Source organism: Drosophila innubila (genome assembly GCF_004354385.1).
Source record: "Drosophila innubila isolate TH190305 chromosome 2R unlocalized genomic scaffold, UK_Dinn_1.0 1_C_2R, whole genome shotgun sequence".
NCBI classification, from domain to species: domain Eukaryota; kingdom Metazoa; phylum Arthropoda; class Insecta; order Diptera; family Drosophilidae; genus Drosophila; species Drosophila innubila.
This window is the reverse complement of record NW_022995374.1, coordinates 6958701-6977192: the sequence shown is the minus strand read 5'-3', so window position 1 is coordinate 6977192 and position 18492 is coordinate 6958701. Positions and strand designations below refer to the sequence as shown.

Sequence of the window (18492 nt, the reverse complement as noted above, 5' to 3'; positions counted from 1 at the left end):
CAATCAATCAAAAGCAACAACGTTTCTAATTACAATAACAACAACAACAACAACAACAGTCAGCTGAATGGCCAACAAATCTAAGCCAAGACTGTTGACCATTTTGGCACTGGCAAAACTATTTTACGGTTTACTTTTTGCCTTTTCGCTATTGTTAATTCGGCTATACGAAAATTATGCGGAAAATTACAATGCACTTCTTCTTCTTCCTCTTCTTCTTTTGTATAAGCTGCTTCAGTGGAAGCCAATTTGAGGCACTTTGTGCGCCAAACTACTTAGTTGCCAAATGATCCATTGACTATGGCTTCTAGGCAAATGCTCACGCATTAATAGCGGCCACGCCCCTTTTTTCAAGTGGTCAAAGTGGTCAACACACCCACCCACAAACGTGGCCCAAAGCGATGGCAACGAGTATGCAAATGTGTTGAACACGAAACAAGAACAAACGCCATTAGAAACATGGGAATAGAAAAAGAACCATATTCTTCACACAATCAATCAAAAGCAACAACGTTTCTAATTACAATAACAACAACAACAACAACAACAGTCAGCTGAATGGCCAACAAATCTAAGCCAAGACTGTTGACCATTTTGGCACTGGCAAAACTATTTTACGGTTTACTTTTTGCCTTTTCGCTATTGTTAATTCGGCTATACGAAAATTATGCGGAAAATTACAATGCACAGAAATTCGAAAGATTAAATCTCTCGTTTTATTGTAAACTTTAATAAACGTTAAGAGTTTGGCTTTTATGTAGGCGACGCGACGGTTGCGTAAAGCCAACAAAAAAGCTTGATTTCTGATACGAACAAGTTGAGTAATCGAATTAAAAAAAGAATCAGAGAAATCTGAGTGGAATCCCAGAGAGTTTGATGAGTGGTTTCACTGTCAGAATTCTCGTAAAGTAGAATGTCAGATTGTTGTGGAGTCATTCAAGTTGTCCAAGTGTGAATCAACTTAAACTTAATCTTAACAAAATTCACCATTTTTCGCGATTAATCATTTGTATTAATCATTGACCAGTTATTTTTAAATGAAATTTCAAGAACTTTTAGATAAACTTCATTTACATTTTATGTCATAAATTCGCTTGGAATTATTGTATTTAAGCCTAATGGTTCTCAATATTTCTTTATTTTTAACGTGTTCTAAGATAAATATAAAATTATACTATGATAAAATAAGAGAATAAAAAAAATTATAAAGGGTTTCTCACTTTTTTCAAATAAAATAGTCAACAAATTTATAATTTCTATAAATATAAAAGTTGCCTTAGAAAAATCCATATAAACAAAATTATAATAGGTTTCTCAAACATTTTTTTTGTGACTACTCTGTTAAAAATAAGAAATCTTTTATAATTTTTATTATATTTAATTTTCTAAGGAAACTCTTATATTTATAGACATTTCTTTTGCTATATAAACATAGTCTCATAGACATATTATCTGCAGATACACTCTGAATTGGAACAATGTATCTGTCTGCAATTTAAGGGCAGATACAAGTGCCAAGTGGCAAATGAGTTTAAAGAGTGCTTTAAAAAGAAAAGCTTATATAAAAAAAAAAACCACAAACCACACGCAAATTCACCTTGAAATCGGTTAAAAAAAAAGGTTGCAATGGGGCGTTATAAAATGGAATAAAATGTGTTTTAGCTATATAATTTAAGACTGAAGAAAAAACGCATTAATGGCTTGAATCGGAATGGCGCTGAAAAAAAGGCAACTTTTATGTTTGCCATTTGCCATTTGCACTGTGCAACAAAACGGAAACGCCAAAAGAGAGTCGAGTGGAGAAGCAGACGAAAAAGTCGTACACTTAGCTCCAACTGGCATTTATGGGTCAAGGATTTTTGCAGCTGTAATCAATTTGGCCACACTCCATTGGCTCTGACTCCGTCTCTGACTCCGTCTGGGTAGGGCGCAAAGTTCAGCAAACTAGAGGGCCCTCCAGCTCCATCAGCTCCATGGCAGCATATGTCACTGCACAGTGCACACCTGGCCAAGCTGCAACTCTTTTGTATTTTCAAAATATTTGTGCCTGTTATGTCATTTAACGTTGGCTCGACTTTGACTGCTGCTCCCTTCATGCAGCTATCCAAATACTCCATGGGGGGAGTTCCATTCATTGGCTCAATTGAAGCCATGTATTGGCCGTGAGTCACGCTGGAGTTTGGCCAATTGTTGGTGTTTGGAACGCTTTAATGAATCACAAACATACGATAGGTTCAGAGTATAAGTTGCATTTTTATTTGTACTTTTTGGCAGCTTAATTGGGTAAATTTATTGCAAATAAAACACACTTCTCCTAAGTAGAAAACCCTATCAAATAATAATTTAATTCGTTATCAACAGCGCTTTTAAATTGTGATACAAAGAAAACTAATAATCATGCAAATATCTAACAGACTTTATGTTTGACAAGGGTGAACTTGTTGAATGATTTGTAATTTACTTTCGCCCAATTGCTAACATGGCAACTAACTATGGGCCAGGCCAATAACTTGGCACTTCCGTTAAAGCGTCAACGCTTTCTTTTTGGCCAATGTTTTGCCTTTGTTTATGATTTATGGCCTGACCATTTGTTGTCAAACGAAATCAAAGTTTTGCGCCGCGTTCTGCTTGACAGCGTCAACGTCAGCGTCGAAGTCAGCGTCGAAGTCAGCGTCGACGTCAGCGCAGGCCAAAGCCCGATTTGAAGCCATTAAATGACGCGAATCTCGGCTGAAGTCAAGCCAGCTGGACAGTGGCACAGTTGCAACAACAGTGGCAAGTTGTGGACGCGAAAGTGCAAGCAAAAGATAGCGACGATGAGGAAAAACTCAAAGCAAAACATAAGAAACACCAATTAAAAGGAAAAGCGAAAATGTGTGTGGAAAAGCGAGCAATGCAGCCGCCAAAGAGAAACGAGCTACATAAATAAATGCGTTCAATGCACCCAGTCGGGCACTGGAAAAGGCAGTGGTGGGCGTGGCATAAGCACAAAGAAAGACAGAAAGAAAGAAAGAAAACTTCAATTGCCGATTGTCGACTGTCTGTCCAATTCTCTCTCTCTCTTTCTCTCTCATGGAGCAAACGTGCAACGCTTTGCATACAGCAAATGTTTAAATTACATTCCTCAATAGTTGGTAACTACCAATTGGTAATCTCTGCTGTTGTAAGCGGAAGTTGTAGGTGCAACAAGTCAATAACAGACTACGCAGTACACTAGGAAATTGAGGATTGGCAATTTACTTGTCCAATTTAATTGTAATTGATAACTTAAGACGGAAACAGTAACTGCAAAATGTAAGATATTTATTCTGTTGAAGATACAGTATCTTTAGCAAAGAGTACTTTAATTACTGTCAATAACTCTATACTCTATAGACATTTGACATACATACTCCCATTTTTTTTTTTTTTTTAAAGGCACCCACCCGAAGAATGCAATGACTGCAAATTAACATACAAAACTCATTTTATCAATGGGGTCGCAGAAACACACCCTGAAAACGAAAATAAATGCCCATACAAATATAATGGTATTTTTCAACGCTGTTTTTTGGGGCGCTGCTTCTAAAGAAATATTTGAAAAAGTCAAACAAAAATGTCAACAACTCGCTGAGAAAAGACGCAAAGCGAGCGGGGGAGACTTGAATTTTAAATTTGAATTACAATTACAGCAAAATTGACATTTAAAATGCATGCAAGATTTACTTCAAGAAGTTTGTATTAAACAAAAAGAAATTTAAAGCTACTTGATTGACTTGGTCTAAAAGACGAATACTGAGTTTCACAATGTTGTGAATTTTTATTTTAATATATGGTAGTATATAATTGTCTATATACGTATATAAATCGAGTTTTGTAATAAATGTCAAATGTACTCTTTCACTACAGAATTGATGTACATTTACTTATACATAATTATCATTTTTTTTAAGTGATTTATACATTAATTGTAACCTTTTGCAAGAATAAATGTAGAATAATGTACATGATTTTTGTAGTGAAAAGATAATTAATCAATGGCATTTGGAGCTTGAGAATTGTAGTCCAATTTCCAGATATTCTCTTATCGCCGACGACATCAAAGTAGTGCTTTGTCCTTGACCCTTCAGCCGCATCTGAGTGAGTGTATCCGAGTGTGTGTGTGTGTGTACTTGCGTGTATATGTGTTATATCTGGTCTATTGTTTTCTTGATTTATGATGAGAACTGTTTGTTAACTTGGCCAAGCGTTGAATTGGGCTTACCTAAAATGAAATAAGCGAAAAAAAAAGCATTTAGCAACGGTTTAATTTCGGCTTAGCCAAAGCACATAAACTAATGAAATGAAAAGTTAAATGTTTTTAATTAGTTTTCTGTGGAATTGAGCTCAACTCTACAGGTTCTTGGGGCGTGGCAACAACAACAACAAAAGCAACAACAATGCAAGGTCATTTGCTTTTGAGTTATACTTAAAACAAGAAAACGGAACACATCAACTTGTCGGAGAAAGATCTGTTTTTTACGAATATTACTGCCGGGCATTGTTATTATCATGATTGTGGCTTAGATAAAGACACGGCTATACTTATTTGGGTATATACATTTCACATAGAAGGCAACAAACATAACAAAGCTACAGACAACGCTGGGAATCGAGTTCACAGTTCAGATGGTCAAGGTTGAATTATAACAGACAAATGATAACAGATTAGAGCTCATTAAAAGCTGGCTTCGTAAATTGTTTAACGAGATTTGCACAATAAAATTACACCATTAAGAGACGCATCCATCAGCTCTGCTCTATTCTTCTATCAGAAATCTTGGACAATCAAGTTCAACAGCAACGTGAAATTGCTGTTCCAATAACCTGTAACCTGCAGGCAGATAACAATAACACTACACGGCACGTGCCAAACAAATAAATATATTAAACTGTCAAAAAAAGAGGCAAAACAAGTTAATAAATTGCTGGACACACCCGCAACAACTCGCTGGACAAGTTGAAAATGATGTTGCAGGAAAATCCGCTGGATTTTCGAGAGCTCCTAAGAAAAACAAAGTGCGGAGTGGAGGGGGAGGGGAAACGGTGCGGGTTGAGATCTGCATAAAGACGTTCATGAATTAGTGCAATAGTGGCTGTCATGGCTTAAATATACTCTAACCCATAAGAAAAATATTTAATTTTAAAGCAGAGTTTGTAGCTTATGAAATATATATATTTTAAATGATATCATAGGTGTCAATGTATTACTTATTTGCAGTCTAGTGTTTGCAAAATATCGACATGTGCATATGAAAGTATTTCCAGCTCAAAATTTAATTTCAGCTGGATTTTGAAAAAGTGAAAAATCATAAACTAAAAGAAAAGACTTTAAAATAAAGTTAATTGTTACGATATATTACGGATTTTATAAGCTTCAAAATATCAAGAAAACAAAAAAATTATTGAGCAAATAAAATAATTGTTTAAATATTTAATTGAATTAACCTTTGAACCAAAAGCTTTCAGAATTTTCTACAATATGTGTTAATATTGATCACGATGATTAACACTTTCAGTCTTTAGTAGTGTATCTGTTGTTCGTTGTGTCTGGTACAGTTTCTTCACTGCTCGCTGCTGTAATTCATTCGGCTAACTGACAACCTACGCGACTACAGTGTTGTACCCCTACAACAACTACAACAACTACAACAACCACAACAACCACACAAACGATGACGAGCGACTCAAATGCGTTGCTGTTTTTGGTAATAAACGAAGCGTTAAACAAATTGCATTACAGCAACTACAAAAACAACAACAACAGCAACACAGCTACAACAACAACCACAACATGTCCAGATTTGTTGCTGTTGTATGCAAAGCGTCATAAATGAGGGCGCTTGACGGCAACGCCGCCTTGGGCGTAATTACAGCAACTACCAAAAATGGTCAAAAGAGCGAAAAATTATTACATATGTTGCTGCTTTTGCTGCTGCTGCCGATGTTGTTGTTGTTGTAATAACATTTGAACCGACGGCAGCAGCAACAACAACAACAGCTTAGGAAAATGCCAGACAAAATTAAATGCAAACGATTGCCAAAAATGTGCTTGAAAAATTTCAAAATTTTGTCTGGACATTTTTGAATCTTGCACAGGAAATTAAAAATTATACCAAAGGTATTAATCAGATATGCAATTTTAATTGTTGGGCAATTTATTAATGTCCGCAAACGACTGGAAAAAAGAAAGAAAACTAAAATTGATAGACTGCTATTAGTAAATACCCTGTTTTTGTAATTATGAAACAGATATTTTCGAGTTCTTCTTCTACAAAAGCTTTGCAATATGTATTCTTTTAAAACCGAAGGTGTTTTTGATAATAAAGAGTAATTTGCAAAGATTAAAGCAGTAGTAATTTTTTTACTAGCAATCTTAATAAAATAACACTGATTTATATCAAAACCAAATGGTACAAGCTAATCTATAGTACGAAGCATATATAGAATTGTTTAATTTCATTATACAATCCAAGCCAGTACCATTTTTAGTATGATATGCAAAAAGGCTGCAGCTAAACATGAAAAACTAGTTTAATGTTGTAAATTATAGCGAAGGCGAACATAAATCAACTGGGCTGGGTAGGAAAATCACAAAACAAAAACAAAGTCGCAGTCAAGACAACAAAGAGCAAAACTAACTGCATACCAATCATAGGAAATAATAACAGAGCACAGCGAGCAGATCACTGAGATACAAATCTAAGCAGCAAACGTGGCTTAAAAAAGAAAATTGATTAAATTATGGCAAAGAATTAAAATCAACACACAAGTCGCAAATTGCGCACTGAAATCCAATTGCTGGGAAGGTAGCGATCTGATGGGAACTGATCATAAGTTGGACTCCTAGAGACAGGAAACATGCCAAAATGTGTAGAAATATTGCAGAAGGTCACAATTAAATGAGTAACCATAAAAGTTTGATAATAATAAGTAATATTGTAACTTTAATCGCAATATCTTCCGTAATTTAATTATAAATTTAATGAGCACCTTACTTGAAGTAATGAAAATTAGTGTTAAACAGCATGTAGATCTCTTAAAATAAGCCAACAAATTTCAATACACTTAACTCTAACCCTGACTTAGCGTTTATGTAGCTTTTAGCGGATTTTAAACTTATATTAAGCGTTACAGAAACTAAATTTACAAGCAGCTCAAATAATGTTGGATAGGTACATGGAGGGAAAATCATTTACAGATGGCCTTAGCTGAAAGTTAGTTAATGGTTTTTGGGCTGGATAAATTCAACTAACTTGGCAAATTGCTCAAAAATGCAATCAGCGAGCCGAGGCAGCAAACACAGCTTACAAATGACATTGAAATTGCACAACAACAGCAATAAATGGACACATTAGCCAAGGCAGTAGCAAAACTGTCAGCCACTCATTGAGCCACTCACTCACACACACACACACACACACAGTCTGAAGTTGTAGTCCCAGTTGGTGTGTGGCGATGAGGTGTGTCTTGGGCTGGTCCAGCAAGCTGACGAAGGTTGCGCCAATAAACAGCAGCAACAGAAGAGAAGCAAGAGAAGGCACAACAACACCACACAACACACAACAACACCACACACCACAACACACTGTGGTGCTTAATTTGTCGAACAGATCAAGACAATTTGGTTGCCATTTTTGTTGGCCAGTTGAATGAACTGAACAAACGCCCACAGTGAAATCGGAATCGGGTTGGAGGGGATGTACAGTGTACGAGTAATGTCTGGCCAAATGAACATGTCACAGCTAGATAGAGAGACTCCTGAACCCGCACACACACACACACTCGCACACACACACAGTTGCTAAGCCGCAGAGTTCAAAGCGAAGGCGTCGCGTCGTGCTTTGTTATTGTTGTTGTTGTTGTTGTCGCCAGCTGTCAACAGATGCCAGCGATAAGCAGTCAACAGGCAAATGGCTAAAAGCAAAGCAGTCAACAGTCGACAGCCAACAAGCTTCTTAGCCTCATAACTTGCACGTTGATCTTCAGCTGAAAATCTGCAATTGGAGCTAGGAGACGCACAATTTACAACCTGACAATCTGACGACAACTGAACTCCCTGCACCGTTAAATCAAGCTATATAATGTTATATTCTACTCTAATAAAAGACAAGCGCATAACTGTCAGTTATAACAACTAATAAGTTGCTATAAAATCTAAATTTAATTAGTAAGAAATTACCAAATTAAAGTAGCTTTATATGACAACTAATCCTGATTTACTCAAGTGTCACTTAAATATATTCTTATTAGAAACTGTAATAATTATATTTTATATTCAAAAAATATTCGCATTAAATGAAATTATAGAATCAGGCCTGTTTCGGTTTTCACTTCCTATTTTATCGGTTTCAAAAAAATTTAATTATTCACGTTGCATTTGGGCTAAACATTTTAAAACTATATTTTATCACTTAAATGGACTTTAGTTCACCAACTCAAAGTGAATTTAATGCGCTAATTATTGCCAGATTTAAAGATTTTCGCAGCCGACAAATCTTGCCTAATGTGAAAACTGGAACAGACCTGAAGCAAAAATTAAAATTGAAGTTTATTTCTGGTTTTTAAATAAAAATTTAATTTATCAATTTATAAATGTGATACAAAATAAAATTAATTTTATAATCAAAAAAATTTAAACTAAAAGTTGATCCTTTCCCAGGACAGCGCAACTAAATAACGAATATATCTATATATATAAAATACCTTGACCTGAATGACTCACTGATCATTGCACAGACCAAACTACAAGTACTAAGTATAAATTTCAAATACAGAATCAAAGTGATTCCAATAAGCTCCATATTTCCTAGCCAATTGAGTGTAGGAGATTCACAAGAGTTCAGACCTAACAAACTTTAGCTAAGCGCATATAATTCATAGGGTAACCTGACCATAAATCAGTTTGGCATCACGTTCTATGCTTTGCAGAGAGCCCAGAGAATGGGCTATCCAATTTGTCATAAGGCTAGGCTCGCTCGCGTTATCAGTGATTTATGCAGATGACTGAGCCGGGCAGAAGCTGCAGATGCAGATGCAGGTGCAAGACTGCAGACGCCGTGCCAACAAGAAGCCATTAAATACTTGTGGCGATATCGACATTGTAGCCAAGTTCTGGTCGCAGCCAGCGGATGTCAGCGCTTTTTGGCGGCAGATTTATGTTGACCCAAACGCTAGCAAAGCTTTTCATGGCTCATGGCAATGTGAGCGTCGAACTGTAAAGTTATGAAGCGGTGCCAAACGGAAGCGCGTGTTTAAGGTTAAAGGCACAGGGCCAACAATAACAGCCGGCCAAAAACAGCAAAAACGACTTTAAATCGAAGCCAATTTGCTGTGCAGACTTACTTTTACTTTTGAGAGCGCAGCTCTAGTTTCTCATAGTATTGAATCATGACGTGGGGATACAATTCCACCAATCGACTGGACGGCACAATATCGAGCAATGCGCAGTTCTTCCATTTGGTCACCAAAAACGTCTCGCCCATCACTTTGAAGGCCTTCACAATTTTCTCCAAAGTCAAGCCGCGTTCAAGTCCCTGCGGTTTATCAGGCAAACGCAAATCATAATCCCATCTATTTTCATCGATTCCCACGCTGCCATTGCTGCCACAGCTGGTATTGTAATCTGGCGGTTCGGAATCAGCTTTCCTAACAGTCTTCTGCTGATTGGAGTCCTTAGCGCGAGTCTGACCTTTGTTTACACTATCACTAGGACGAGTCTGACTTTTATCCTGGCTTAATCGGCACTTGTTGGTAATGGAAACCTTTCAGTGTAGAAGCCATAAGATCAGTTGGATGTTGATTTTATTACAAATTCGACTACTTACGTGCTCCGTGTTCACATCTGTGCAATCAGCGTACATTGTCTTGCGTCGAGTAAGATTATTTTTTTGTAGTTGTTGGTTTGGCTCATCCAGTATTGAGGTTTTACTAGCCATTTTCGTGTCCTGCCATTGGCGTGCCTGCGCCTTGATTGAGTCTAAAGATATCTTTGTGTCAGACAATCCAACATTCTTAACGCCAACAGTTCGCATTCCATGACCCTCCGGTTGCTTCAGATTCGAAGCTCGCTGATGATCTTCGCCTTCATTGTCACTGCTGTCCGTGCAACTGCTAACACTGCTATTGTCCGGAGTGGTGCTATCACTCAAATCAATGTCCTCACCGAGTCCTAGGTTGCTATTCTGATTGGAAGGTGATTGTTTCTTCAACGGCGCAGCTGCATGACTTTTCTGAGCACACTGTATTTCAAATTCAGTTAACAATCCCATGCAATCGTTGGTCAAGTTCTCCATTGGCTCCCAAGTGCTCTGCTCCTGGGAATAACCCATCCATTTCAACAATAGTTCACAGCGACCATTCACATAGCGCTTATCCAGTACTTTCTCAACACTGTGAATCTCTTGCGACTTATTCTTCTTTCCCTTTTTGCCGCGTCCAAATGCTGCGGAATAATATTCGCGTTTCTTTTTGCCAGCGTTTGGTGATGGTTGGCGATTGAACTCTGCCATTTTTGAATTGAATACAGATTATGCAGTTGGCAGACAATAGGAAACTACTTATATCAACCAGATAACATAAAACACAAAACAGTTAATATTTGACTATTTATTATCATTGGTTAAAATAGAATATTTGAGCAAAAGCTTACCCGAAAGGGAACAATCAGGCAGAATTTGAAGAGTGAAGAAAATGAACGCACGATTGCATTGCAACCAGTGCTGCCAGCTTATTCGAGAGACAATAGAAATTCAAGAATGCCAGACTTTAAAAATATTGCATTATCGATTACAAAAGCGATATGCATATATCTGTTTCCACTAATTTGAATATTTAATTAAGTAGGAAATAATTTTTAGAAATAAAATAACACTTTCTTAGTTGTTTGATATATATTTACTCGTGTTTTTCACAAGAAATATAGCCTTTGTATATGTACATACATTAATATCTACCTATGTCTCTACTCAGCTTATAACGCTTTTTTTTCATAATCAAAACTCGTTTTTGCGCTCCTTTTAGTAACTGCAGTTAACTAAAGCGGAAATAATGTGAACTGCGCAAATGTAAGTATTTTAATTGGCCAATGGCAAAAAAATGCCTACCCGTTGGTTTTAAGGCTTTACATTTTGCGGTGTAAATTGCATGTTTCTATTGTAGCCAACTGTATGTAAATTTAACTTTTCACTATAATCCGCAAGTCGAGTTGAATTTTACATACTGTGGACAATGTCATTGGCATGTTTCTCATCATTATAGTGCAGAAAGCGGCAATTTCCAAAATAAAAGCTACAGAAAAACGCAAAATCCACTACTAATTACTCAAATATGTTCGTATGTATATTTGTGAGTAGGCATTCGACTCTTTCTTTTGATGAATGAGTCGTCATGTTTGGACGAATACGAGTACTAGACTTGTTTATCAACCCAAAGACTCATGTGTGACAGTTTGAAAAAATTCAGTTACGTTTTCTGCTCAGACTTGTGGAGCAACTTGTGCATTTCTTTCACTTTTTCTCATCATGAAGCATATCGGTAGTGCCATCTCTATTTATCGCATAGCGTAGCGTTTGTATTTGCGTGTGTGAGTGTGTGTATTTTAATTCGATAAAATTAACAACTTGATAGTTGGCTAGAAAAGAAAAGTGAAATGGCGCACTTTTGAGTGCGACAAGGGCAACATCAAGGGTTTTCAAAGTCAACACATGAGAGAGATTCACTTTCGTTTTTATATTATTTTATTATTATTGTTACAAAATATCAACTCTCCGTTGGACAATACATATTTAGTGTTTAATTTGCATAGTTGTCGGCAAATATGCGCCCAGAAACTTGTTTTTTTTTTTTTTATATGTATGACAACAACACGCGCGACAAAATGTCTGCATATAAAATAAATGTAGATTTCCAAGAGCAGTATTTCTTGATTTCGAATATATACAGATAGATGTGTGTGTATTTTCGGCGGCGAGATCATCAACTCTTCATTAGTAAGTTAATTTTATTAACCCTGTTTTTGTTTGTCAAGTTTCCATAGCTAGTCTTTATTTGTATTGAAACTCATTTGGTTTCTACGTTGTTTGATTTTTGTTTCGGTATTTAATATTTTGTTAGTAGAAAGGTTTTATTTACGCTATTTTCATTGGGAAGATGTTACGCAAGAATTTTGATTTTAATTTGTTGGTTTTATCTTTTTTGTTAGTTTTGCTTTGTTTTCTATTGATTAAACATGCTCGTTTGTAGACCTCTTGCTGTTTCTTTTTTTTTTTTTTTTTCGGAATTTGTCAATCAACCAAATATTACGCAATATACTCGGCACATCAACAGGAAAAAGAGCCCAGAAAATGACGGAAAGAAACTATGAACAATCAAAAAATGGACATAAAATAGAAATAGAACAAAAATAGGTTTTTTTTATTTATACGTTGGAAATTACTTAAGTACAATAATAGTATCATATGATATTAAAATATGACGAATGGTAATTCTTACATAATTGTCCTGTATTATTTGGTATAATAAGCGGAAAAAAAATTTTTTATACTCTAACCTGCACTTTTTGATTAGTTTTAAATTAAAAAAAATAACAGTATAGAATTTTGTACGGCTGAATAATTTGAATAAAGACAGAGCTCTCTTGAAAATGGCTAACTTACACTACTGTGATCACAAATGCAAATGAGCGATCCGCATTCCTGTTTACAAATGCTAATATTTATATATAGTACATATATAAGAACGCCTTTATTTTGCATTCGCATTTAACCGTTAAGTCAACATTTGTACAGTAAATATTTAAGTTTACACTTGGGTGACGATAATTTTTGACATGGTGACATGTTAACACATTTTTAAAAACAAAGTCATTTTATTACAGCAGCAGAATTTGTTTTCTTTTTTTTTTGGTAAACCACTGTCAAATCCCAAACTACGCATCGATGATTAACAATTGCTACTAAGACTTTTGAATACCGTTAACAGTTTGAGGTGTACTGCGGAAGTACGTGTTGTGTTTTTATTTGTGCTTATTGGTTCTTTTTCTTTCCGTTTGGTAACTTTTTCGTGACAAATCACAACAGCTCATTTTATTTTACCATTTAATTTTTAACACGATTTTATTGTCTCATATCATTTTTTTTCCTACAGTTTTTTTATGCTCTTTTGGTGGCCCAGACCTTGTCAAAGTTCCGGCTGGTAAAGGCCCAAAAAAGATCTCATGGCTTGATATCAAGATAAATTAGCATGAAGCATGAATCAGCGGTAAGCAAGCTGTTATAGGGTCTTCTGCTTTTAATGAAAACACAAATTGTACTCCAAGATAATCCCAACAATAAAAAGAACAACATCTGAAGCGACAACAACAATGCTAATAACTGCGACAAAAATATGATTATAAGCTTCGCAGTTTTTGAAAATTCAATTTAAATTTGTTGTACACAAACATAAAACAAAAACAAGAATAAGAAAAAAATCATATGTAAAACTCACTCACCTTGTGCGCTGCTGACGCTGACACAGCAGAAGATGATGAAGACGCCGAGGCTCCACACTGTCATCCGCGTCGGCGTCGGCGTCTGCGTCTGCGTCGACGCTCGCAGCGACGCCCGCTTCGGTTTAACAGGCATTTTTGGGATTTGAAAGATATCCAATAGGTTTTTGTTTCTCAAAATTGTGGCTGGCTTGTAATTTTGTTGTTTTGTTTAGTGTTTAGCTTTCAATTTGTAAATTATTAGCAATTTATTTGTTTTCTCAGTATATGCATATTTTTTTTCTATTTTATTAATACTTATTTCACTTTAGCTGCCAAACTGGTTTGCATCTGCTGTATATATACATTTTTTTGTCAATTAAAAAAAAAACATTTGAAATATAAGCGCACAACTCGATTTAGATACCGTTAAAATATAATTAATAATGTTGTGTTCGAATTTCTTTAATATTATGTTGTTGTTTTCTTGTGTTTTTTCCAAATTCCGTAAAGTTCAAGGCAACATTGCGTATGATGAATATTTAGAACTGTGTGTGAGTGGGCCAAACTTTATTTGAAAATGTAGTTTGTTCAAGATATATTTAAACTTAATGTTTAAATGAAGAAATTCTACAAGCTGACATTTATTAATTTAGGATATTGGAATTATATTACGATAGCTATCATTATGTCGTATTTAAAGGTGAGAAATACACTGCAAACATGTTCGTTATTTATTTAAATTACATTTCAAGTTATTTATTATCTTTGGTATTTGATATTTGCTTCTTTTTTCATTATGCCATTTAGCCATTATCTTTAATTTTGACTTTGGCAAGACAGCGAAAAAAGTGGTAATAAATTTTCACCTGTTGTCAAAAATTAATGGCAAGCTTCACCTTGAATTTGTCATGCTGTATATTTATAACAATATTGCGAAGATTCACGTTTGCTTTTGTATTTACAATTATTTATGCGCTGCTTTTTGTGCACTTTTCTGCTGTCATTTCTATTTCTATTTGGAATTTAATGAAACTAATTGTTTATGAAAACATGGTAAGAGTTTGAGCCAGCTTTGCATCTTCCCTCTCTTGTTGTTGACCTTCGATATTTAAGTTTTTTTTTTTGTTTTTTTATTTAATTTGGTCTTTTGTAGTTGCAAGTGTTTAATTAATATTTTTAATTAATTTGTTTTAATGCATTATTCTTGGCAGTTTCTAATTGGAGGTCGTCAAAATCGACAGAGCCGAAGGGAAAGCGGAGGTAACTAAATTCTATGTTAATTCTCAAATACAGCTAAGAAGCTTAAGGTCTCTGAATGGGCTTTTAATTGGCTAATGAGTGCAGTGAGGCAAAAACAGCAACACGCACAGTGACCACACACCGACAAATAAAACACAGTGTGATTTCAGTTCAGTTCAGTAAAACTGAAACTTGATTTCAATGCAAAGTGAAATTTTCCAAATACACACACACAAACACACACTCACACACAAGTAAAAGCGCTTAAAGACAAGTTGCAGCAACACAACAAATTCGAAATCAACAATAATAACAACAACAACAACAAGTAATGACCGAGTGACTGAACTGTTTATGGTGTGGTAAGGGGGGGGTGGGAATATTATTGTACAGGGGGGGGGTCACTTTTATGACGTTGGATCCCGCCGTAATGCGAAATTACGCGTTTTGCATACGTAAAAAGTAACAAATAACAAATATGAAACGAATTACAATTTAAGCCGCACTCTGTTTGTTAATGGAAACCGTTCGACGACCGACCGTTGATCAAACGAACAACCATTAAGGTTGCGGCGGACGCACTTGCTCCACTCAGACACTCACACAGACACACACTCATATGCATACACGCACGTACACAGACCTACAGAAATTGGCGACTTAAGTCTGACCAAAAGACGAAATCGAAATCGGAGTCGAAGTCGAAGTCGAACCGTGGGCAACAACCAAACTGAGACGCGTTTCGAATTGAACTGAAACTGAAGAATGGCAACGAACGAAGCGACGGTGAGCAAGTCAAACGTTGGCTAAAACACGTTTCAAGCCCAGACAAGTGCACTGTAAGCTGCGAAGAAAGAGAGCGGGAGAGAACGGGAAAGGCAGCAGAAGATACAGTGAGCGAGAGAGTTGAAGCTGAGCGCGTGGACACTTTTAGCAGTCACATTAGGCCAAGACATGGCTAGTGTTGTTTTTGTTTACTTTGTAGGGTTGCCAAGTGATCTAGAGTTAATGAAATATTACTAACGTATATCACTTATTCTTAAACTAAGCTATTAGTTGGAAATTGAGTAAACAACTGTTGTTGTCTTTAAATGTTTCTCAACAATTAAATTACAAAATAGCGTATGATTAAAAATCATTTATGCTTTCTGTTTTGTTTTTGTTTTTTTTTTAAATTTAAGTTTATGCAGTCAGCTAGCACGTGCAAGAACCCAGTCATGGTGAGTTATGCTCTTATCGAACACACACTTATCTTAACGATGTGTGCCCACACTCAACGAATTATGGTTTAGCCAAGACATTCACCGCAGCGGCCATTTTCGCAAGCTTTCTAAATGTTCGTTACAAATATATGCTCTTATGATTTAATGATACATAATTGTTACCAATATTGAAGAATATATCGCGAATATATTGAAATTTAAGCTGCAATGCGCTAGGCAAAAGACTGCATAATCTTACTGCGAATCTGAAATGTCAATAAGTTTTCCAAATCCCATTGCAGTCGAAATTCTAATAAATTCCGTTTTTAAGCTGAGTGTGTGTGGCTGGGTCACCTTTCAAAGGCTGCAGGCAGTGAAGCCAACGATTTCTGTGAGTTTTGTCCATTGATATCGCTGTGACATAAGAGCCGATGGGGTACGACGAGTTGGTCGTATGCAAATGACAACTTCCTGTCACCGTTCAAAATGCAAAGAGAAAGTAAGCAAGTTGTCGTTGAGTCTCCGACTATGAAATACCCGGTACACAGTAGACGATAATTTATTATATTATATTTATTATTTATTATATTTAGATATATTTTGGATAGCAAATATTATAAAAAAATATTAAAAGAAGAAGAAGATTAAAAACATACAACAAGTATATTGTACTTTAAGATGTCTGCCTGATACTTACATTGCAACGCACACAATATACCCTAGCATTCTCCGATTAACGGGTATATATAACTCTGTTGCATATGGCAAGGGGCAATATGTCCACCTGTAGCCTAAGAGTATGCAATAGCCATCAAAGTGTGTCTGTGTCTGTGTGTGTGTGTGTGTGTGTGTGTGTGTGTGTGTGTGTGTGTCCTCGATTGTCTGTTACAGCATCAGGATTCGATATTTTAATCTATTCGCTGGCAACTGATGCTGACAGCCTTAAGACGATATTCGCGCAATTTCTTTCTGCAGTTTAAATCGAAAAAATTGCTCTTGACACTTTTTGTCAGTTATCTTGTCAGCTTTCCACTCTTCTCTTCTCCCATTTCCAATTTGTTTTCATACTTGTTTCGCAGTCTATTCAGTTTGTGTAACCGCGCGATATGAATAATATATGGAATAATCTGGAAAAGCACAATATTATTTATTTCGTGCGTGTCTTTGACCTCGACAGTTGAGTGTGTGCGTGTCAGTGTGTGCGTGTCTGCGTGTGTGTACTTTTTTGGCCAACAATCTGTTTGGTGTTCCAAAAACTAAATAAATTCAGACATTGCAGACAGAAAAAAGTCGTGAAATTAAAGAAATTAAATTATTTTATTTAAGAAATACTAAGATAAACAGCAAATGGATATTAAAGTTTTATTTTTCTCAATCAGTTTTATTATGATTGAAGTATCTTCCTTGCCAGATATTTATAGACAGACAGAGAATTAAATACCATACAATGGAAATTATCTTTTTGAATAAATAAATATTTAAATGCTTTATAAATATGTGCATAAAACGTGATTTCTCATTCAAGCATGTGCGCCCATAAAAATGTCATAGATCAAAACACAAAAAGAAAAAAAAAAGAAAAAAAAATTAAGAAGAAAAGAAGAAGAAAAACCAAAATTCAGCCAAGCGTTTTCAACTGGGAATCCACAAACACGTACTTAACGCTCACTTGGGTCGTCGATTGTCTGTCTCTCCGGAGAAGACGGCAGAAGAACGGAGAAAGAGGGCCGGAGAAAAAGGCCAAAATAATTTGTCATTATTTTGCATGCAGCCGAGTGGAAATGGGAAATGGGAACTGAGAACTGAGAGCTCAACTCCATTTGGCGAAAACAGAAAACAAAACTTGGTGAAAACTTGCAAAGTTCTCAAGAAGGCGAATTCAGTTGTCAAGACTTGAAATGTCATCATTGCAGCTGTTGGTGTTTTCCACTTCCTCACTTTCCCCTCACACTCTCTCTCTCTTTCTCTGTCTCTCTCTGTCTCTCTCTGTCTCTCTCTGAATATGGTTTTGCTAAATGATGGCAGTCAAAGCTGTCAACATGTCAATAGAGAGCAACTCCAATGGGGAGAACATTCAACTGTCGCTTACTGCCATTAAGAACAACAACTAAGTAACAATTCAAGAGTCATGTTGGCTTTTCCCTTTCCCTTTTCCTTTCCCTTCTCCTTCACTTTCCCTTTCCAGACATTCGCCTCTTGGCTTTGTGAATCGATTGTTGGCTTAATGAAACAAACTGCAGTTTAAAGCGACTTCCACCAGAAACACCAATAAACCGAAAATGTAGTTAAGTTGTTATGTGGAAAATAACGTTGAAATTTTCATGTGAAAACCACATTGTGAATCCCAAATGCTTAACCATAAAGTCGCAAAGTGTTCTGCTTTTCACAATATAAATCAAAGACAGATTTTCTCTCGTTTTAATGCGGTTGCCATCAAGTTGTTTTGATCTTAGAATTTTTTTAAGAATTTAGCAAAGACAAACTATTGTTTTTGTCTATAAAGTATAAGAAGTTTTCTTTTAATTTACATCCATATTATTGTTCTCTGAATTTATCGCTCGC

General features: G+C 35.9%; 1 protein-coding gene and 1 long non-coding RNA gene across 4 annotated transcripts; both read right to left on the bottom strand.

Moving 5' to 3' along the window:
- Positions 1-3820: 3820 nt before the first annotated feature.
- Positions 3821-10754, bottom strand: LOC117783923 (chromo domain-containing protein cec-3-like). Of its 3 annotated transcripts, none has more exons than XM_034621493.1 (4): positions 10670-10754; positions 9846-10579; positions 9364-9782; positions 3822-4243 (listed from the first exon to the last, which is right to left on the bottom strand). In XM_034621493.1, exons 2-3 carry the CDS (start codon positions 10527-10529, stop codon positions 9366-9368), a joined length of 1101 nt encoding a protein of 366 aa, XP_034477384.1. In that variant the 5' UTR covers positions 10530-10579; positions 10670-10754; the 3' UTR covers positions 3822-4243; positions 9364-9365. The 3 variants fall into 3 exon arrangements, with proteins under 3 accessions (XP_034477385.1, XP_034477384.1, XP_034477383.1); XM_034621492.1 differs by having other exon boundaries at positions 9846-10573; XM_034621494.1 differs by lacking the exon at positions 9364-9782 and having other exon boundaries at positions 3821-4243; positions 9846-10573.
- Positions 10755-13807: 3053 nt separating this feature from the next.
- LOC117784650 lies at positions 13808-15362 on the bottom strand. The gene is made up of 2 exons (XR_004617439.1): positions 15221-15362; positions 13808-13840 (listed from the first exon to the last, which is right to left on the bottom strand). It is a non-coding gene; the product is annotated as an uncharacterized LOC117784650 (long non-coding RNA).
- Positions 15363-18492: the final 3130 nt, after the last annotated feature.

Coding starts and splice junctions, on each gene's coding strand:
- LOC117783923 (XM_034621493.1), bottom strand. CDS start 10,529: ATGGCAGAGTTCAATCGCCAACCATCACCAAACGCTGGCAAAAAGAAA. Junction 9,783..9,845: donor CAGATGTGAACACGGAGCAC/GTAAGTAGTCGA, acceptor CTACACTGAAAG/GTTTCCATTACCAACAAGTG.